General features: G+C 34.4%; 1 protein-coding gene across 1 annotated transcript in view; it reads right to left on the bottom strand.

Annotated features, from left to right (window-relative positions):
* Positions 1 to 21,511, bottom strand: part of LOC138145106 (low-density lipoprotein receptor-related protein 1B-like) — a 1,285,961-nt gene that overhangs the window by 882,547 nt on the left and 381,903 nt on the right. Inside the window, exon 2 of the mRNA XM_069066764.1 lies at positions 12,189 to 12,311. Within this exon, the coding sequence (XP_068922865.1) occupies positions 12,189 to 12,311 (123 nt within the window). The remainder of the gene's footprint in view (positions 1 to 12,188; positions 12,312 to 21,511) is intronic.

Genomic DNA, 21,511 nt, shown 5'->3' with positions numbered 1-21,511 from the left:
GTGTGTGTGTGTGTGTGTGTGTGTGTGTGTGTGTGTGTGTGTGTGTGTGTGTGCAAGAGAGGTTCATTATCCTGAAGGATGCAGTATATAGATCTAGGAAATAAAAAAAGTGAGAAAGAGAAGTAATCAAGATAAAGAGATACAGAAGAGTGCAGTGCCAGAAAAAGGAAAAAAAAAGTATAGCATGTCCAGGAATATGGTGAAAAGGATCAAAAGCTACAAAAACGTCAGAAAGTGGGAACTGAGAAAAGGCCAACAGATTTAGTCATTACAAGATTATTGGCAAGCTATGAGATAGCAGTTTCAGTAGAGCAAGGGTTTCATAAGGCAGTTTGTGAGGGATTGAGAAGTGAGTAGGTGGTATATAAATTGAATTTTTAAAAAATCAAATTTCATTTTAAATGCACTAGCAAAGCTACCTATTTAAAGAAATCCTGCAGTGATGTGTTTTTCATAAAGCAGAGCTTCCTTTTATAATGTAAATAGTCACTCTTTAGTTTTCTATAGTGGAAATGTCCATGTATATCTTTGTGAGCATAACAGTCAGAGAAAGAAGGCATGTTAATGACTATAAATCAGACTGTGTGTGTGTCCTTGCTATATATTATATAATATATTAATTTATCATCTCTAATTAGGTTAACTGTGTTTATATATGTACACATTCCTTTTTATAATTACATATAATGTATATACACATGTGTGTAAATATGCTTATGTGGGTGTGTATGTGTATATATCTATATCTGACTATATTGAGACAGAGAGAGAGAATCCTCAAGTGGAATCAGAAATAAAGAATATGTTATCTCTATTGACATATTGATATGTAGAAAGAACATAAGGAACAGTTTTTGTGTCTTCTCCATAGCACCTAGCATAAAACCTTATAGTAGGCACTCAATAAACATTTTCGAAGGCCTTGTGATCTGGCTTACATAAAGGTTACCCTTTCCATATTGTAAATCAAAAGTCAAAAGAGAAATTTGGTTCTCTCTGCTCAATTATGATTGCACAAAGGAAAGAGAAGTTACCATTTCATTCACTCATTCATTTATTCCTAAAAGTTATCAAATGCCTAATGTGTACACTATACGAGGTGTTAAAAACCACAAAAATGTAAAGACTAGAAAAGACTGTGGGGAGAGAATTCATTATTTTCAAATCTTACCACAACTGACACCTGTAGTGTCTTTTAAAAAGAGATAAGTGTCTGCAAAATGGCACTCATTACTAACTCTATTGTCTCTTGCAACATTTCCCCTCTGGTTGGAATCAGACATAATTAAAATATAGGGTGAATTTTATATTAATGAGTATGTTATGGGTACTAAGCATTATATTATTTTCCCTACAGCATAGTGCTAATGAGGTCAAGTTCCAAAGTTTGCTTCCCTCTTTGTTCCAGTTAGCTTAATACAAAGAAAAAAAAAACTGGTTTTACAGTAAGAAACTCCCCTCATAAGCCTAGAAGATAAGCATCACCATTCACAAGGATGGAACAAGGAAGTACATCTGGACTAGAATTACCCATCACCACAAAAGATGGCGAAACAATCTTGAAACTCTTTTTCTCTTTACTTTGAATAAGCACTGTATTTCTTGTCTACATAAAAATAGATGTATAAAATAACATATAAAATTGCTTTTTTTCTTGGTCTTTATTAATTTGTTTACTTTTAGTTTACAAGATTCATTACCACAATTCTTTGAGTTTCAAATTTTCTCTCCCTCTCCCCCTCCTGCCCTCCCCACCATGGGGGCATACAATCAAGTATAGTATCTGCATATACTTTCACATTAGGCATTAGTCAGGTTATAAAGAATGATTGTATCAGATGGAATGAAGAATGGGAAAGAGGGAACAAAACCAAATAAGAAAAAGAAAAACAGCAGGTAGTTTGCTTCAGTCTGGGTTCAAACTCAGTTATTTCTCTGGATGTAAATATCTCTCTCCATCATGAGTCTTTTGGGTTTGACTTATGACTCTGTATTGCTGAGAAGAGTCCAGTTTATCAAAGCTGGTCATCACACATACGTTGTGTCTGTAATTGTGTACAAATTTCTCCTGGCTCTACTCTTCTCACTCAGCATCAGTTCTTATAAGCCTCTCCAGGTAAGTATGAAGTTCTCCTCATTTCTTTTTGCACAATAGTATTCCATAACGTGCATACACCACAACTTGTTCAGTCATTCCCTAATTGATGGGCACCCCCTTAATTTTGCTTTTATTTTTAACATTTTAAGCTTTCAGAATACTGAAGAATTTATTATAGTCATCTAGTAAAATGCTGTTCAGTCTACATATTCAATCAATTGATAATTTATTGTGTATCTTCTATTTTGCTCTGCAAAGTTAAAAATAGAACATTTCTTTAAAATTTGGAATATATTTTATGGGCAAAGAAAGACATTTTAAATTACTGCATTGAAATTAGAGTTCATTGGAGATGTACAATGGTGACAAGAATTAGAAGATTTGATTTCTGAGAGTTGGTCTCAGCTTTGTCACCAAATGATTGCACAACCTCAAGAAAATTACCTAAATTTGGGGTGCTTCAGTTTCTGAGAATTGGAGGATTACATGAAGTAGCCAGTTGTAAAAATTATTGTACCAGTCACATGAAATAAAAGATTTCTTTTCCCTTTGGATTTACATGTAAAGCACCATTCATTTACAAAACAATATCATCTTCTTTACTCATGAAGAGTTGACTTGACTGTATTCTTATTTTACATTGGATCCTTGAGACAAGAATTGTTCAGATGTGAATGCAATTCCTTCATTATGTTGGAGATCATAATGGCTTTGGCATGCAGATCACGGCCAGAAGGATTAGATAGTTTGCTTAAGTCCTGACTAAATGTGAACACATTAGCCAATTAATTGAATGACAGAACAAGGTATATGTGAATCTATCTTGACAGGTCTGTCTCTATGAGATTGCTCATGTGACTATTTTACAGAATCTCTTTTCACTAGCTTTCTTCACTAGGCCATGAAAAAAAGGCACACCTAATTTCATATTTTTGTATCTCCTGCAGCAAAATGGCATAGTAGGGGACTCAATCAATCAGCAAGCATTTATTAAGTGATACTGTTTACCAAGTACTGTGCTAGGTGCTGAAGCTACAAAGCTATAAAAACAAAACAACCATTGCTTTCAAGAATGTGAAAATATAAAAGGAGGAAAGGGAGGCAACGTATACATACAGACACACACACACACATATATAGGCACATATACATATACATGCAATGTGTGTGTGTGTGTATATATATATATATATATATATATATATATATATATATATAGGCACATGTATACATACCTACACACAAACCCACACACTCCTCCCATGGAGGATAACTTGAAGGAACATGGAAGGAAAAAATGTAGAAAATGGTTCCTGAACTGAATACTAAAGGAAATAATATTCTGAGAGGTAGACATGAGGAGTGGGGATATTCTAGATCAGGAGGACAGGTAGTGAGTGCAAAGGAAGGAATAGAAGAAATGAAGGGTTTGTGTTAATGAAGAATTAATGAAGAAAAACAAGATGGTCAGTTTTGCTAGACAAAATAATACATGCGTGGAGGGAGCAATATGAAATAGGCTGAAAAAAAGATGGAGTCAGATTGTGAAGAGTTTTAAATGTCAAATGTAAGATTTTTTTTTCTGATGGTAAGGGGGTAAGGGAGAACTGATATCATCAAAATATTGTCAGATAAATATATGAATGGGTGAGTGAATGAATCTATGATAAGTAAATAAATGGGCATTCTAAAACCTGAGCTGGTGCTCAACATACTGTGGTTGCAAGTCTTTGGCGACCCTCCAGGAAGCGTCATTTTACCAGGATAAATATTATTTTCCTCACCCTTTACAGCCTGGTTCCCATTGAAAGACATTTTTATGCAGTCCTGTGTGGCAATCTTTTGAACTGAAGTCTATTTTATTCCTCAAGCTGAATATGCCCTTAAAAGTGGAGGCGATGCTATTTAGCGCTGGTATAACACATTTAAGTTTTATATTTCTCCCCTGAAAATTCTATAACTATACACTCCCATTATCTTGGGGTGGTCTTTGCTCTCAAGAAAAATAGACTACAGCATTCTTTATTGCAACATTTGGCAAAATTTGTCATTAGACAGGCACTTCTGAGTACGAAATTCAAATGTAAATTTTATAGACTGACTATAAAGAGTAAAATACCCTATGGGAAGAAATGTGCTCACCCATGAAAGGTAAAAAGCCTTTGTGTCCAACCCCAAATGTTAGCTAAGTTATGGATAGGCTGATTAAAGGATTTTCTCTCAGATAGTCCACAATTCTGTCCCTACAGAGCCATTCCAACAATATTTGTTTACTATGCATAATCTCCTAAAATGATGAGGCTCCGGAAGTGTTTATGAGAACTGTTTGCAAATGCATGGGGTGTCATCACTCCTGGACACCCCCCCCTTCCAGATGAAAGTGGTCTCTCTCCTCATTTTCTTCCCACAGCATTCTAAAATTTTCACTTTCTACCTTGTATCATACTTGTTTGTAAAGATATTATTATATCTTTCTCCCCAAGCAGCTCTAAGTTATCTGAGGACAGAAACTGTATCATATGACCTCTTTCTATCCTCATCTAGCACACTGTCTGAAATAGGATTTTTAATCATAAGATCAGAGTGTTAGAGTTTAGAGTTCTTCTGGTTCAATCCCCTCATTTCACAAATGGAGAAACTGAGGCCCCAGAAGTCAAGTGACTTGAATAAAAGTGCACAAGCCTTGTATGGTAGAGCCAAATTTGAACTCAGATACCCTAAATCAAACTTCATCATTCCCATGTTCAATGTTTTTTCCTCTACTCTGTCATATTCAGAAGAGGTGATTAATGAAAGTTAAAATGAACTGTACCAACTCATTTTGCTTTCCTGCACTTTTTTCTTCCTCTTCCCTCTTCAACTGATATTCCAACTGCCACATGGGTTGGAGGGCACAACCTTTTTTTTTCAATTTTCTGATCAATGGGTCATCTTGGACACAGGGCCACTGAGCAAAGCACTACGAAATGACACAATGATGGCAGTTCCTACTTGATGCTTTCTTTACTGATGCCCCACAGGCACATTTGCAATATATCAAACTCTATTTAGCTAGGCAGATTAGTGGATGAAGTCCCAGGCCTGAAGTTAGGGAGACTCTTCTTCCTGAGTTCAAATCTGACTGTGTGACCACGGGCAAAGCACGTCACCCTGTTTGTCTCAGTTTCTTTAGTTATAAAATGAGCTGGAGAAGAAAATGGGAAACCTCTCCATTATCTCTGCCAAGAAAACCTCACACGGGGACACAAAGAGTCAGACATTACTGAAAACAACCAAAGAGCAAGAACAACCAGCTTTTCACTGATGCTTTGAATTGACCTTTTTTTTTAAGCAACAAAGGCAGATTTTCATTGGCTTGCCGGGATAATGTAGTGGAAGAATGAATAGAAATGGAACTCATGATCTCACTCCAAGGCAGCTAAACGAACCAAGGCTTGGAATTCCAATTTGGTGCAGAATTACATTTTAACCATCATATTCTCTTACACTTTGTGCTGACCTACCAACTGATTCAGAGATGGATGGAGAATTTTAGAAAGGAAGGGTCAGTGTTGATGTCCTCTAGCTGCTAAAGAAAGGAGAATCAAAACAAAATTCAGAATAAAGTAAAATGAGTGGCAATGTATTACCCATCCTCATATGTTACATGCTTTTTTGTTTCCATCTGTCACATTATATTGCTTAGCTACAAAAAAATTCTTTCCTATTTTTATTGATTTCAGTGACTACAGTGACCCCCCCTTCTATCTAAGCACTATACATCCATCCATACTGTTGTTCCTATAGTCTGATTTCAGTGCTCCAAATTTCGCTTGATTTTTATGGACAGTACCTGTTTGTAAATAACCTCCCATTATCTGGCCTTCGGGAAAGGAAGAGAAGTTGGAAAGACTATATGAAAATACTTTCTACTTAAAAACACTTTGTGTATATAAGAATCATAATCATCCTATTAGTCAGCTAAAACTTAAAAAAAACTCTGAAGAATGGAAATATAGGGCATTTTACACAAATACACATCTTTTATTTTTAGAAAACACTTCATAAATGCCTACTCTTAAGCATTTCCTTTCTTTAAAAAAGTAACCTAATACCTCCATTAATATAATTTATCATGGCCCTGAATAATCAGGTCGCTTGTTTAGAATCCATTCTTCTGAAAGGCTTGACTCTCAGTTTCAGAGTAAGAGTAAAACAATCCTATTTAGGCTGATGTTTCAAATTTGTTATTTGATTGTACAAATGAAAACATCCCCTCCTTATGAGTTTGTTGTTTGTGGTAAAGTTATATTACTCAAATGCTAGTTTTGCACCCAATGGAAAAAAATCCATGCTCAAGAATGTTCAAGGTCCAAGTAATAAAGTGTGTGTGTGTGTGTGTGTGTGTGTATGTGTAGGGTACTATAGATCTTTTAACCACACATACAAATAAACACAGAGGTTTTATGCACCAATGGAGTTATCTGAAATTGTATGAAGAAATAGACGCCCCACTCTAATGTTCTGAAAATCTTTCTCCCATTACCTGTGGCAGCACATTACCTAAAATGCATACTCTATTCATAACTGAATTATGCATACCTTTCATGTTGTCTCACCCTTTAGACTGAAAGCTCTTTGACATCAAGTATAGGCTTTTGTCTTTTTGTGTATCCCCATCACTAAACACAGTGCCTAGAATATAATAGGGACTTACTAAATGCATGCTGATTGACTAACAAAGAGATATGAAAAGACACCTCTCCCTATTCTTTTTTTGAGATGGTAGAAAAGTTCATGGGTTTGGAACACTGCATATCATTTTTTAAAATTTCATTAATTGGTTTTGCTGAATTGTCTTTCTCCTTTTTTTAAGCAGTATTTTATATGGGTTGACTCACTGTTAGGGAAATAGGGAAGCATTCAAGGAGAAATTCAGTAAATGAACAACAAAAGACACGAATAAACATTTCTTTGACTATATGTATATATGCACAAGTGCATATATACATATACACATAAATGTATACATATACAGGTACGTCTATACCTATATATGCATATGTGTATATATGTTTTTGCATGTATATGTATGTGTGTATTTCACCAAATTGTATGTTTCCCCAATGACTTTCTAGGATATACTAACTTTCTTATGTTCTTGGAGGGACCTTTCATCTATTTTAATTATTCAGTCATCTGGAAACAATTAAAATCTGTGCCTGAAGAATTACTGGATCACTGGATCACTTCTGAGGGAAAGGACATGCACCAGGGAAGAGATGTCTACTGCCTTAGTGATGAAAAACAAAACACCTTGTGTATGATAAGAAATTAAATCCTGGAAACACATTAAAACTGTCATTAGCAGAAATAGATTTAAATTCTAATGCACAATTACTGGGTGAGTGACTCTCATCTGTATAATGGGGAAGATATCTATATGAATATTTGATCAAAACTTAATTTCACTGATGTAGTGAGCAATCTCCCTCTGCCAATGTCATGGTTTGGCAACTCTTTTAAAACTTAATTTCAGATAATTGCCTAAAACACTGAGAGGGCCAGTCAGAAAAAACAGAGGCAAGGTGAGGGCATCTTTCTAATCACTATGCAAGCTTGCCTAAAAATAACTCCCAAAATGCTAAACAGACATTATCTTCTTAGAGCCTTACAACAGCCTTGTAGTGCATAGGTCAGGCAAGCCTTATTATTTTGCTATTTCCCAGATAAAGGTAGTGAGGTTCAGAGAGCAAAGGTGGGACTTGTCCATGAGCACACACCTTATGTATTAATTAAAGAGACAGGGCCTAAACTTAGTTTTCTGAATCCAGTACTCTTTAAATATCACATTGACTCCCATTCTTACAGGGTTGTAGTGAGAAGCATTAGGTCAATGTAATGCGAATGTAAATTTTAAAGATCTTCCCTGCCCTTGGCTAAAGTGCACCAGAAGCCTGGGGAGGGAGGCTTGTTTTTCAGTAGATACTTTTTGATTGGCCAGTGGGTCAATAAGGTTGTTACATTCTCTGAGCCAGGAGAAGGCTATATAAGCCCTGATGTGTAGCTTTGTTTTGGGACTCACTTGAGAAGTGTTTTGTGATTTGATCTGAATTCTGGGAAGCCGTTGTTGAGAGTCCCCCGGCTTTGAAAAACCCAGAATGTGGAAACCCAGATGTTGACTGGGTATGGATGTAATGGTTGGACAGTTTGGAAATCTGTCTACTTGATGTTTCTGTCTTGATAATTATGCCTGTATACTTTGAGGTTCAGGGTGTTGACCTTTTCTCCTGAACAAGGTAAACGATATATGTCTGACTGATTAAAGTAAGCCTGTTAACCTATTTTGAGTTGCTTTCCTTTAACAAAGCAGATCCAAGAACCTGTGGTAGCTGCAAACTCTGAGGACGCTTGGGGTGCTTGCTGCTACAGTCAACCCTCAAGTGTCATTCTATAAGAGCATTTTATTATTATCATTATAATTATATTCAATTCAGAAAACTTCCAGAAGGTAATTAATCACAAGGAGCCAACCTGATATGACACTAACATTTAAATTGTGAAGATAAAGGTGGCAATTAAAACTTATCTGAGAAAGGGGGACTGCAAGTTTTGATTCTAAAAAGCTCCAGAATTTTATTTCAAAGTTGGAGTTGTATTTCACTTATTTTTTTGACTTATCAAAATCTTAACTACACTAAATTGCAATAACATGATTAAAAACATTTGGGAGCAAGGGGATGCTATTTTCCTTGTACACTGTGGTTCACATCTCATAACAACTCATACTCTCACTCACTCCCTTCAACTCTAAAAAAATTCTAAAATAAAATTAATTTGTTATTTAGACATAAGAATGTACAATTAAAATATAAATCTGATTAACCACTTCTAAAACTTAATGATGAGAACATAAATATATTTTCATATAATATTATACATAATAAAGTATAATATATGATAATATAAAATAATTCATTGTTATTATATTTATTCCATCAAGCAACTGTTACTATTTTATCCTCTTATAAATAATCAGAGAATATATTTCTCTATCTGCCCCACACCTTGGGGTATCATAAATCAAATGACCTCTTTCAGAAGTGAACAAAACCATTCTTATCCAAAATCTAAACAAACACAGAAAATGTAGGGGAAGGAAAAAGGAATTAGTGAAAATTTTAAATTCTCAGATTCTTTCACATCTGAAACTTAAGCTTATTTTTAGGCCTTTGTTTCTGTCTTTCTCTTTTACTTATTTTAAAAGTTTCAAGAGTTTATCATATAAAGGCAATCTTTCCCAATATCCATTAATGTTCAATTATGATATTTTCTTTCATGGTATTTACAATATCCTAACTACTTATTGTATTATTCTTGTTTATGATTAAAGGATAAATGGATGTAAGGTGAAATGATCTTTCTCATCAGTAATTTTCCCTTGATGTTTTGTAGAAATAACAGTTAAGCCTGAAGAGCAAATATGAGACCACTTCAGCACCCACACTGGTCATGATGTAAAGATTTTTCATAAAGAATATTTTGGTGCTCTACTTTTAGCTCTTTTTCTTCTCTCTTTGTTAGATTACATACTTTTTATAGTTATAGAATTATGTAATTATTTTATATGGAGCATTGCTATTGACCGGCTGCATAGATTTCTCATAAAACAACACATCATGAAATCCCATAATTAGAAAAATGCTAATCAGGAACATCTGGATTGACAAAGTTAAATCTGGATATGTTTAATGCTTGTTTCAGAGATGCTTTTATATTTCAGACTAAATTTGAGGTTAGACCATTATTGAGATTATTTCTTTATGATGCCGGTAAAGTAGCTACTGTAGTGGTCCCATCCTTTGTTTATCCTGTTTATATGCATGTGGAGAAGAGGTGGTATTTATAATTCCTTATTACTCATCCACAATTGTTTCATTATAGTTTGAATGCCATCTTTAAAGAGACTCAGTACTTTTCATGTTATATAATAGAATAGTACACCTAAGATGCCAGAAAAGTACCAAACATTATAAAAATATGCCTGTGGCATATTTCAATCCAGAGGACTTGAAAATCACCTACAATATTTAAACATTTTTATGAAAAATTTTCAATCATTTTAAGGTTTTCAAAGCCTTTTATGCATTATCCCTTTTGATCCTTAACAAAAACAAAACAAACAAACCTTGTGAGATATGTGTTAATATTTTTTTATCTTCTAGGTGAGAAAACTGGGGCTCAGATATACCCACTGGTTTGCCTAGGATTACAAAAGAATTAATACAGAGTTATTTGGAAAATATTTAGAAAAAGTGGAATTTGGTAAATATGGATTGGGTCTGCAACATGTTGGTTTGTGGTCAGAAAGCATCACTTATGCCATTCCCTGGTAATGGAATTCTATAAAAAGCTGCTTTTAGATTTGGCCTCACCCTTACACCTGTAGGCTAGCCATCCCTTACCAGCAAAAGAAGTGCATTCATGTAAAACAGAAGCAAGATTGAAATGTCTCAGAAAAAAAGGTGAAACATCTCCAAATGTTATTCTCAATTCAGATGCTTTCACTTAGTATTTTTCTATAGAAATTTGGCCAACCTCCAACAAAGGAGGCCCATTTTACTATTCACATGGAAGACAAATAAATTGCTGTGCTGCATATAAAGACTCACAACATGGGGAAAGGTGAGACTTATCAAATTAAGGGGAACTCAGTCTATTGAGTAGAGCAATTGTGTTAGGAACTTGTTTGAAACATCAACACCCAGAGCCACAGCTCTAAGAAAAATCTTGCAGGTATGGAAAGGTGGGCCCTGTGAAATAATCAGCATGGTCTTGAAGTCCTCTCTGACTCTTTATATGAACAGCTAATTAAGTCACTCTCAGTAGGGTGAACTTACATTTTCATTAAATAGCCACAGCTGCCATGTAGAGATAGGTGTTTACATTCTTATCATTCTCCTCTTGAACTTGAAGCCCCTAGAAAATTGTTCTTTGTCCTTACTGAATTAGACCTGGAGAAATCCTCTGGCTGCTGTCATAGTTTTTGAGGGATGCTTGACACTGATTATGGGTGTGGAAGTTGTCATAAACCTATCTACCTGACTTCTGCTGAGAAACAGGGTTAAACAATTCTCATTAAGAAAACTACATCTACATGATTCCCAAGAATGTTACATTTCAAATCAAGATCTCCCAATGTTCATGAGTTAAATGTGTCATTAAAATCTAATTTTGAATGATGAGAGAATTGCAGTATTTGAGCACATGACCCAATTGTTCTTAACAATATTTAATAGTATACATTTATAATGCAACTAAATAATATGGTCAGGCCCCTGGAGCTTTGATACTAGTGATACTAATAAACCTAGGAGTGATAATATCACTTTGCATTCTCAACAAGTCACTGTCATGTTGGTATTTCACAGGCTTCAAATAAAATATTTTTAGTTATTTGTACAAAGTCTCCTAAGGTAAAGGGAGAACCCTAAAGAAAGAAATGAAGTTTTGATTTCTAAAAATTATTCTATCTCCGGGAGCATGATCCCTAACTATCCCATCCTAAGGAATAAAAATAATCATGTGCCTTTTAGGTAACCATAGAGATAGTCTGGACATAGATTATTATTTCTTTTTCTAGAATTAAAGACAGACATTAATGGATGAGCATAGAGAGAATAATCACCCTCCAAGAGTGCTATTCTTTTGCTTACATCTCTAAACCAAGAAGGGAAAGAGAAGGTATGTAACTGTTAAACATGCATTATTTAAGCCTATTGTCCATTTCCCACAATGCTTTTCTTGATACTTTTCTTATTATGCTTTCCTTGTCCCACAATTTTTTTTGCCATTTTTTCTAACAAAATCATTTTGTTTCATTAAAAACAGTATATTAATCTGTTACTTTCTTATTTTCATGGGTTAATTTATACTAAAAAAACTAAATTATTCCCCATTGACAATATTCACTATGAAGGAAATTTGAACATCTTTTTAGGACTAGTAGAGGATGCATACAGTCCACCATAGCAACTGTCCTCAAAAACAACTGCAAGTCAGTTTTACATATAATGAAAAATCAAAATGTCATGAGAACCTTTCTACTTACAGGTGTCTAAAGATTCATCCGAATCATCAGGGCAGTCAGGGTCCCCGTCACATAGCCAGCTCTGGGATACACAAGTCACATGATCATGGCAAAGAAATTCACCAGGATCACACAACTGTGGCTCTGAAAATGAAAATGTTTTAAAATAAAATATGAATGGTCTGAACATATGACCACAAAACAGCACAAAGATGAAATGTGAGAAAGCAATACATAAAGGGGATATGAATATGAAATATATTCCCTGTGCAAAGCTCAAACATAAGCAGTATTTATCTTAATTTTAGCATTTTTTTCAAGCATACAATCTGTTGATCACCTTATTACTCAAATAGCTTCAATTTACAAGTAGACTAAAAGAGTATGCTCTGAAAATGGTTATTTTGAATTGGTGGTCATCTTTATTACAACAGCATTCAGAGAATGTATATACCCCCCAGTGAGTAAAATTTAGGTATGTTTAGTTATTCAAATGCATGCTTACTTCACATAATGAGAGAACAAATTGACTGAAGAGCAACAGTATCTGTCTAGTATTCTCTATTTCCTATCACCTGAGGTGCTCATCCCAAAACAAGTGTTACTGCATATTATTCTAGTTTAATTCCATAAATATTTATTGAGCACCTACTATGTGTCATGGATTGCTAGGTACTAAAAATAGAAACACACAAAAAATGTCCTCCCGAAGTTTTCTCTTGTACCCCAAGAAGAAAGTAAAGTCATTCCTATAATTTTTAGTAATAAAATTAAATCTCTAAGGATTTTAGTTCTTTTCTTGAAAGAGGACTTTTAAGATGCTAGATTAGTCAGGTCACCCTAAATCAAAAACTTTTGGGGTGATAATTTCCTTGAGAACAGTTTGTGTTTTTGTCAGTTGCACTACACAATTGCTGTCTCCCACAGGACTGCTACCCATATATATCCACCCTTATTATAGTCTCTGCACAGGTTATTATGTTTGAAATTATGTCTCTGTTCTTCACAAAGACATCACTTCCAGCTTTTCTAAAACACCTGAAAACTAGACTCTGTCTACAATAACTTGCTGAATTAGGCAGAATTTAGACTTAGAAAACACATTTTTTCTTACTAGTGTCAGACCATGGAGTAGCAGAAAGAACGAGAGACTCCACATAGATATAGAAGTAGAAGAAACCTTGAACACCATCTAGTATAATTACTTCATTTTAAAGGTGAAAATATTGAAGCACATGGAGGTTAAGTATCATGTCCAAAATAACAGAGTATACATGAAATACTAAATTTGAACCTATATCCTTTGCCTTCAGTTAGTGACAATTCTTCTGTAATGTGCTACCCTCTCTAAAGTGTGGGGACCTAAATTCACATTTTGCCACAGACTATTGTACAACTAGGTGGCATAGTGGATGGAGGCCAGATTTGGCGTCAGGAAGACTTATATTCATGAGATCAAATCAGGTCTCAAATATTTACTAGCAACATGACCCTGGGCAAGTCACTTAACTCTGTTCTAAGTTTCCTCATCTATAAAATAAGTTAAAGAAGGAAATGGCCAACCACTCTAGCATCTTTGTGAAGAAAACGTCAAATGGGGTCACAAAGAGTCAGATATAACTGAAATGACTGAACATCAATAAAATTTGTACCTTAGACCAAGCATACCCAATTATACACACACACACACACACACACACACACACACATATATATATATATATATATATATATATATATAATACCCAATTATGTATATACTGTATTTCTAAGACAGGGAGAGAAGCGGGGGGGGGGGGAATTGTAGACATATTTATAACTACTTTCCCCTTTTTCCATTCTATAGATGTGAATTTACCTTCCTCTCCCCTGACTCTGCCTTGTTTGTAGTGAAAAGAGTTCTGGATTTGGGGTCAGAGAACCTGGATTCAAATTATAGCTTTTCTACTTACTTTTCATGTATTCCCAGGTAACTCACTTAATATCTCTGATTCTAGTTTCATGATCTATAAAATGAGAAATTAATACTAGATGAACTTTATGCATACTTCTAGTTCGAAGCCTATGGCCCAATTATATTCACTTTCCTCACTTTAGGCATTTATTACAATCACCAAGTGCTTATTAGGCATATTCTCCCGACCTGTATGTGCAAGTTACTAAGTGAAATGTGTGGTAAATAAAAGTTGAGACAATCATATACTGTTCCTACCCTCAAGAAGCCTACAACTTAGTTGGGGATACAAGTTATATGAATCAAAAATAATGTTACAAGTTAGCATATGAATATAAGAGAGGAATCATGGTGCGATGGCTAGAAGGCTGACGTCAAAGCCAGGAAGAACCGACTTCAAGTCTCATTTTTATACAAAAATTCTCAGTAGTCTAGGCAACTGTCTTAGACTACAAATTGCAAGGTATATTGGAACAGAGTTTCCTCAATTGAAAGTTAGCTATACCTATGAAACATTAGGTCAATTCACTATCCTTATGTAAGTATGAAATAAGTTCAAATAATCATTGAATATTATAGAATCTGAGGGCAGAGAGATCATAATGACCTGGAGTTGTTAAAAGAATAATTTAGGCCTTCACTTGGTCTTTGATGGTCAGGTAGGACTGAAATTAATGAAAAAGGGAGTAATTATACATGGCATATTCAAGAAACACTTGCAAAGAGTTTCCTCCTTTAAGCAGCAAATATGCCTAAATCAAATTGCAAATATTCTCCTTCCAAAGTGTGCTGTGTCTTTCTTTGACAATCTTTAGTTCTGTATAGTGGGTTTCAATTCTATGTAGAGATATTAGATAGTGTCTGCACCTGGACATTAAACTACAAATGATACCAAGACAATCTGTAGAACATGGAGCCTACTCCAAATATTTATTGACCTAAATAGAAGATCCTTTGGAGACAAGTTAGTTATAGTCCCTCTCACTGCAAAAAGCACAATAGATATAGTCAAGGAAAATTTCAAGCTTTGAAAGGATTGTAAGCATCCATTTTGTCTTTAAGGCATGCCTAAACAAAATTCAACCCCATTTTCATGTTTTATCACTCTGACAGACAAGAAGTCATTCTTATATATTATCTGAATCTCTCCTACATTAATATCCCTATGGTTTGGCCTTTCATGGACACAGAGAACAGTCCTTAAGGATCTTCCTACACACTTTGCAAGCACCCTAATATTTATTCACAAATAAAATACAAGACAACTCAAAACAACCTAGTTTGCATTTGAAGCCATGGTTTACTTATGGAGTCTTACCTAATCAGAGTCCACTTAGAGGCTCAAAACTTTAAAGACAACCCTCATTTTTCTGGTTTTGCATTATCCCCCTGGGAAATAGCAGTTAAGAACAGCCTGTTATAACCAGCCTATTTATTTTTCAACCATATATGCTATCTTCAAGGTCAACTTCTAAAAGCATTGATAGTTGGATTCAAATGAGTGAATTTTCAATATTTTGAAGAGATTATTTTAAAATATAGCCCCTCAGTTGAGTTCCTTGTATAAGAAACTAAATATTCTTGGTGTGTTTTCTCATTCATCCCATTTAATGCTTCAGTATACACTTCTGAGATATTCAAATTAATCTTGTTTAAAAATGCTTTCTTATTATATGAAACAAAATGCTATATGCTGTAATTAAAAAAAAAAGCTTAGGAGGACATGGAGGCAGTTCAGTTTACATCCCTAAGGAAGAAGATCAAAGCTGGTTGCTTGAATATCATTTTATAATAATAGCTCTTTGGAACCAGAAGACAAGAAAAAGATTAGGACAACTATAGACTGCAGAGTCTATTGGGTATGGTTTCATCTTAGCAATGGAGAACGCTAAGTAAATTATTCCCTTTTCACTGAGATGAAAATATATTTGGGAATTCATTTTAATAGGAATTTATAATAGAATTTTCTTAACATTTTAAGCAGACAATTTGGTGGTGAAATTTTTACATCTAAAAATGATGCAAACTTGGGCTCAGAAATTATCTTTCCTTGTTTAATTACATTAAGGTTATGGAATGCAATATTATTATCTGTAATCTCTGGAAAATAAGATGAATTACAGAAACTAGGAGCTAAGTTAATCACTAACAAACTTTATAGCAGTACAACTTGTAGCACCTCAGTTATTTAAAAATTCCTTAATAATTCCATATTCTTCTCCCAAGGATTTAATGTTAAATAAATACTAATGAGCAAGTAGGTCTGTCAACATAAATGATGAGCATCTATTGTTTGAATAATTATTTTGCAAAGGGAGATACAAAAGAAATAGAAAAGAAATATTATTTGACTTTTAAAGAGTTGAAAATACTACACACACACACACACACACATGCACGCACACATGCACACATATCTTATAGCCTTATAACCTCAAACAATCCGATGTGAATGTGAGCTAAGAGACAATAGAAATGCTGACTTTCTGAGCAGAAAGCAAATTATTAAGGAAAATTGTTTATCCTAGTCTATCCAAAGTGATGTGGGGGGAGAAAATATTCTAATTACTGCTAAACAGAGAAATGCAGATTAAAACAATTCTACATTGTACCTCATACTCATCAGACTGGCAAAAATGATAACAAATGAAAATGATAAATATTGGAGGGTCTGAAAGAAAGCATCAATTTTAATGCAATGTTGATGGAACTGTCAATGGGCATAGCCATTTTGGAAAGCCATTTAGAATTATATACCAATGTCTACTAAGCAGTGCATACCTTTTAGACTCAGCTAAATGACTGCTAGGCTCATACTTAAAAGAGATCAAATAAAAGGAAAAGGACCTAAATGTATGAAAATATTTATAGCAATGCTTTTAATGCAACATTTTCTATTACTGCAAAATTATGGATTTATGGTTCAGAATGAGATATATGTAATATATGTGTATATACATACATACATACATGCATGCATACATATTTGGCCAAAGTGAGAATTTGTTTTACTTGATTATGAATATTTAATACAAGGGTTTTTTTTCTTTTCAATGAGGTATTGTGTAGGAGGAAAAGAAAGTAGATTTCTCAAAGACCTGGGGAATACTACAGATGTGGAACTGTACATGCTTTTTCAGATGAGCTCACTATATTTTTACATTTACTTAGGTTTTTTTTTTACTTTTTTTTTTACAACATACCTCTCACAGAGTGTCAGTAAACATTTACATAAACATTAAAGCATTTACTAAATGCTTATAACATAGAAAGAAAACATATCAATATAGCTTTTTAAGAGAAGGCATATGTAGCTAATATCAGTATTAGCTACAATTTGAGCTTGAGCTATAGCATCAGAAGGAATTTACAAATGAGAGAAAGGGGTCAATACAGCAGAGAAATGTTCCAAGATAAGAAAGTTTCAGGGTTTATGGATGTTCCAACATGAAACTGCAGAGGATGTGTGCTATTGAAATAAGGAAAACATTGAAGGAGCCTCAAACTACTGTAGAGTCAGATAAGACTTCAATTATTCCTTTTCCCTCATGTCCTCATTCCCTTACTGCCCTGGCTCCAGTCAGACTGACATAATGGAAATTAGTGGAGAATATATAACTATATAATCATACACTATTCCTACCATCAAGAAACCTACAACTTACAGTGGAAATTATTTAGTTCCAAATCAAATTCCATTTTTTTTCATTCTGCTTCTGCAAATTTTATTGACACCAAGCTCTATTGCCTTGGTTCAGGAATCTTGTTCCACAGGCTTTGGTCTGGAATACTGATTCCTTAAGCGAAAATATTCTTAGCCTATATTTCTATTTGCTTTTTTGTTTCTTTTCATAGGATCATGGTCTCTGGTAGCTGACCCTCATGTTCTTTTTGGCTTGAACATTTAGCACATAAAGTTCTGCTTCTTTCTGCCTTTGATGACTTTTTAGTCTAGTTGCATTCTCAATCCTTTCTCCTAGAGATATTCTTTTTTTCTGGCTTCTGCCTAAATTCCAGCATGACCATAGGAAAAATTTATAACATTTGACTCTCTCTATAATCGTGGGAATCGATTGAATAGCTCAATTGATGACCTTATTCCACTTAAAGTAATGAACAGGATGCTACATTCTAACAGCTTTGTCATGTGAGAATAGATCTCAATTGAATCAGTCAATCAGAGGTATGAACTAGGTACTAATAAAGAAGGCCTAAACATCTTCATTGAGTAAATGAATCAATCAATCACAGGTATTCTAATTAGATGTGAGAGTAAGTCTATGGAATTTGGTTGAGGAGAATTGACCATAATATCGCATAGTGATATTATTATCGCTCAGCAAGCTAATTTGGAATCAAGGGTTTGGGTATCTCGCAGTATCTCAGTGTCATTCTAGCCAAGACCCTGATAAGGAACTTCTGGAATGGATGTGAAAATGAGACTCAGCCTCTTCCCACACCACCCCATATATAATCTTGACCAGAAGAAAGCTAGAAGATTGACAATTTTTTAATCAGTGTTCAAGCAATATTTCTGGAACAACAGTGAGTGGCAACAATGGCTACAGCAGAAATGAAGGACAAACTAAAGACACTGAAGAAAGACAGCTTCATGACTCTAAGAGACTCAATGAAAGATTACATCAAACCTAATGGGAACATCTTGATTACTTCAACAAAGGGTCTTCTAGGAGTTGTGAGTTATCCATTTTTCCACTGTACTTCAAGCTTTAGTGCCATACCATAATGGTAAAGAGTCATATTTCCACTCTTATAGCCATTACTATACTGCTTTGAAACATTTGTTTCACCACTACTTCAATATTTTATCTGAAGTAACATCATTTTCTATATAGCAAGATTCCATTATTATACTTTGACAGCTGTGTAACCTTGGAGAAGTCATTAAATCTCTCTGACCCATAATTTTCTCATTTTTAAGAAGGCTATAATATTTTCCCTGCCTTTTGTGAGCAAAATGAGAAAATGTATGGAAAAACACTTTGAATTCCATAAATCCCTATTTAAATATAAAGCATTGTTGTAATTATGATGATTTTGTTGAAAAATGATAATAATGATGATAACAGTAACATCTTCCATGTTTTTGGAATGAGTGAAATAATTTGTTTATGGTATATATTGTAACTATGTATACCATTTTTCCTTGCTACTGTACATATTGCTGGTAGAATGATGAGAGGTTATTAGAGAAAGAGAAGGTGAACATTGTAATAGATAATAAGATTACTGCATCATGGTATGCTTATCTTCTTTAAATCAGTCCTAAAGAATATATATGTGCTAGAAAAAGAGGGATGACGTACATATGAGGAGTGATAGTATGCTAAGGTAAGGATGGGATTTTAAAATGAATTTCTAGAATATCTAGAAAATTTTATACATGTTCAGTAAACTATACATTTAGTCAGTGTAAATACACACACATACTCAGAATTAGTTTGTTTTGGTACATTAGTGGATTTAGGAAGATTTTATTGTTGTTCTTTTGTGTGATTATGTATGTGGGAAGGAGTTTTTTTTTCTTTTTTTTTTGTAATAAGACCTGTCATTACTACCATAATCAAAAGACTTTTATTCTCCATCTTTCAACTAACAAAAGGAAAGGCTTAGGTGAAGCTTAGGGGACATTGAAGACTGAGATCACAGAGCCACCATTGGCTAAGGTAGAGGAATGGAGTTCAATAATGGTCCAGGGGAGAATCTAAAAGATGAATGTCCAATTAAATTACCTTTGAGGTCCCTACCAGTTTTGGATCAATGATCTGCCAAGTTGCTTCTCACATTTGACACATTAAGTGTCAGAAACAGCTGAAGTCTCCCCTCCTCTATGAGTGTAGCAACATGACTACCTCCTTCTACTAGGGCCAGAATCTGATGTACCCAAAAAAAGTAACTAGTTGACACCAGAACCATATTAGGGCAATCTGCATCCTAGGGTCACAGAGTGCAAATGAGATTAACTTTTTTTTTTAATAGAGACTATGTGTATCTTTTAAGTACATACAATTGTTTTCCACTTTTATACCTCTGATGTTGAAAACTGGTAGAGATACTGAGAACAACATGAAAATTTAGATTTCCAAAATGGGAGATTGTAACATGTAAGAATCCATATATCAGTAATTTTAGAAAAAGGGCAGGGTGGGGATTCCAGATAGGATGACCAGACCTGAGTAGGACAGAGGCTGCCTATCTCACACAAGTTTGATCTATCTGTTCCCTACCCTCAATTTACAAAATAGTTTTCCAGGTGAGTCAGATAAGAGCCTAGCCACCAATACAGACAGCTCTATAAAAGGAATATAGTCTTGAGCAAAGGATCTCAAAACTAGAACACTCTTCAGGCCTTACCCAGACAAGCTAGGGCAAATCAACTGGGAGGAGATAAGCTATGAAATTATATCATCATTAATTTAAAGACCATTCTCCACAGTACTTTTCTATCATGTCTTTTAAACAAATTAAAAAAACACCACCACACTTTCTTCCTTTCTCTTTGGTGTCAAATGTCAGTCAAAAAAATGAACAGCACTAACGCCAGCAATAATGACCTGAAGCACATAAGAGAAATCTATGAATAGATCCATAAAGGCCCAAGGAAATGACACTCCTGGCTGAAAAAAATATATGAAGAGGGAATTCTCTTATCACCAGTTTCAAGGGCAGTGAGACGATGACACATGAAAATAACTTTTAGGTTTTGTGAGGGGATGTCAGAGAGAGAAAAATGTATCTTCCTTTTGAGAAACACAGTAGTAATTAATTGTTTTTGTGCTTCATGTTGGCTAGAATATTTGCAATCATTCTATGCCTTATTAAGCAGTGTTTTTGGAGCTCCAAATGGCAACACATGTTCAGAGAAATCTCTTAGTCAAAACCAAGGCAAATTGAAAAAAGAATTTAAGAAGTACATTATTCTCAGGAAGGAACTGTAATCATTTATCATAGTTATAATAATGAATGAAGGGGAAAGTATCTTTGTAAACATTTCCAATCCAATTTGACATTTAATTTTCTTGAAGAAATTTTTTTTTCTTTTTTCTTTTTCTGGCTCATTTAAACACTAGTAAGTTTTTTATGCTTTCCAGCCAGCTGTAAAAAAAAAAAAATTATAAACCACTTATCCTAGACCCTTCTGCAACCACAACTCTACCAAAAGAAAAACTGACAGATGAAGAATTCTGTCCTTTTATTTAGCAAGAGACCTGAAAACTATTTTTTATGGAAACAAAGCAACTATATTTTGCTTGGTTTAATCGAAGGTTTTATTATTGTTGGGCAAAGATGTTGTAATTCTAACTTACATGATTTCCATTTCTTTTTTCTCTCTCTCTCTCTCTCTCTCTCTCTCTCTCTCTCTCTCTCT

The sequence above is a fragment of the Petaurus breviceps genome, unplaced genomic scaffold, assembly GCF_028583685.1.
Source record: "Petaurus breviceps papuanus isolate PSGF00001 unplaced genomic scaffold, PetGlider_PUasm1.0 90723, whole genome shotgun sequence".
In the NCBI taxonomy this organism is placed as follows: Eukaryota; Metazoa; Chordata; class Mammalia; order Diprotodontia; family Petauridae; genus Petaurus; species Petaurus breviceps.
The sequence above is the reverse complement of the archived record's forward strand: the minus strand, read 5'-3'. Positions and strand labels throughout refer to the sequence as shown.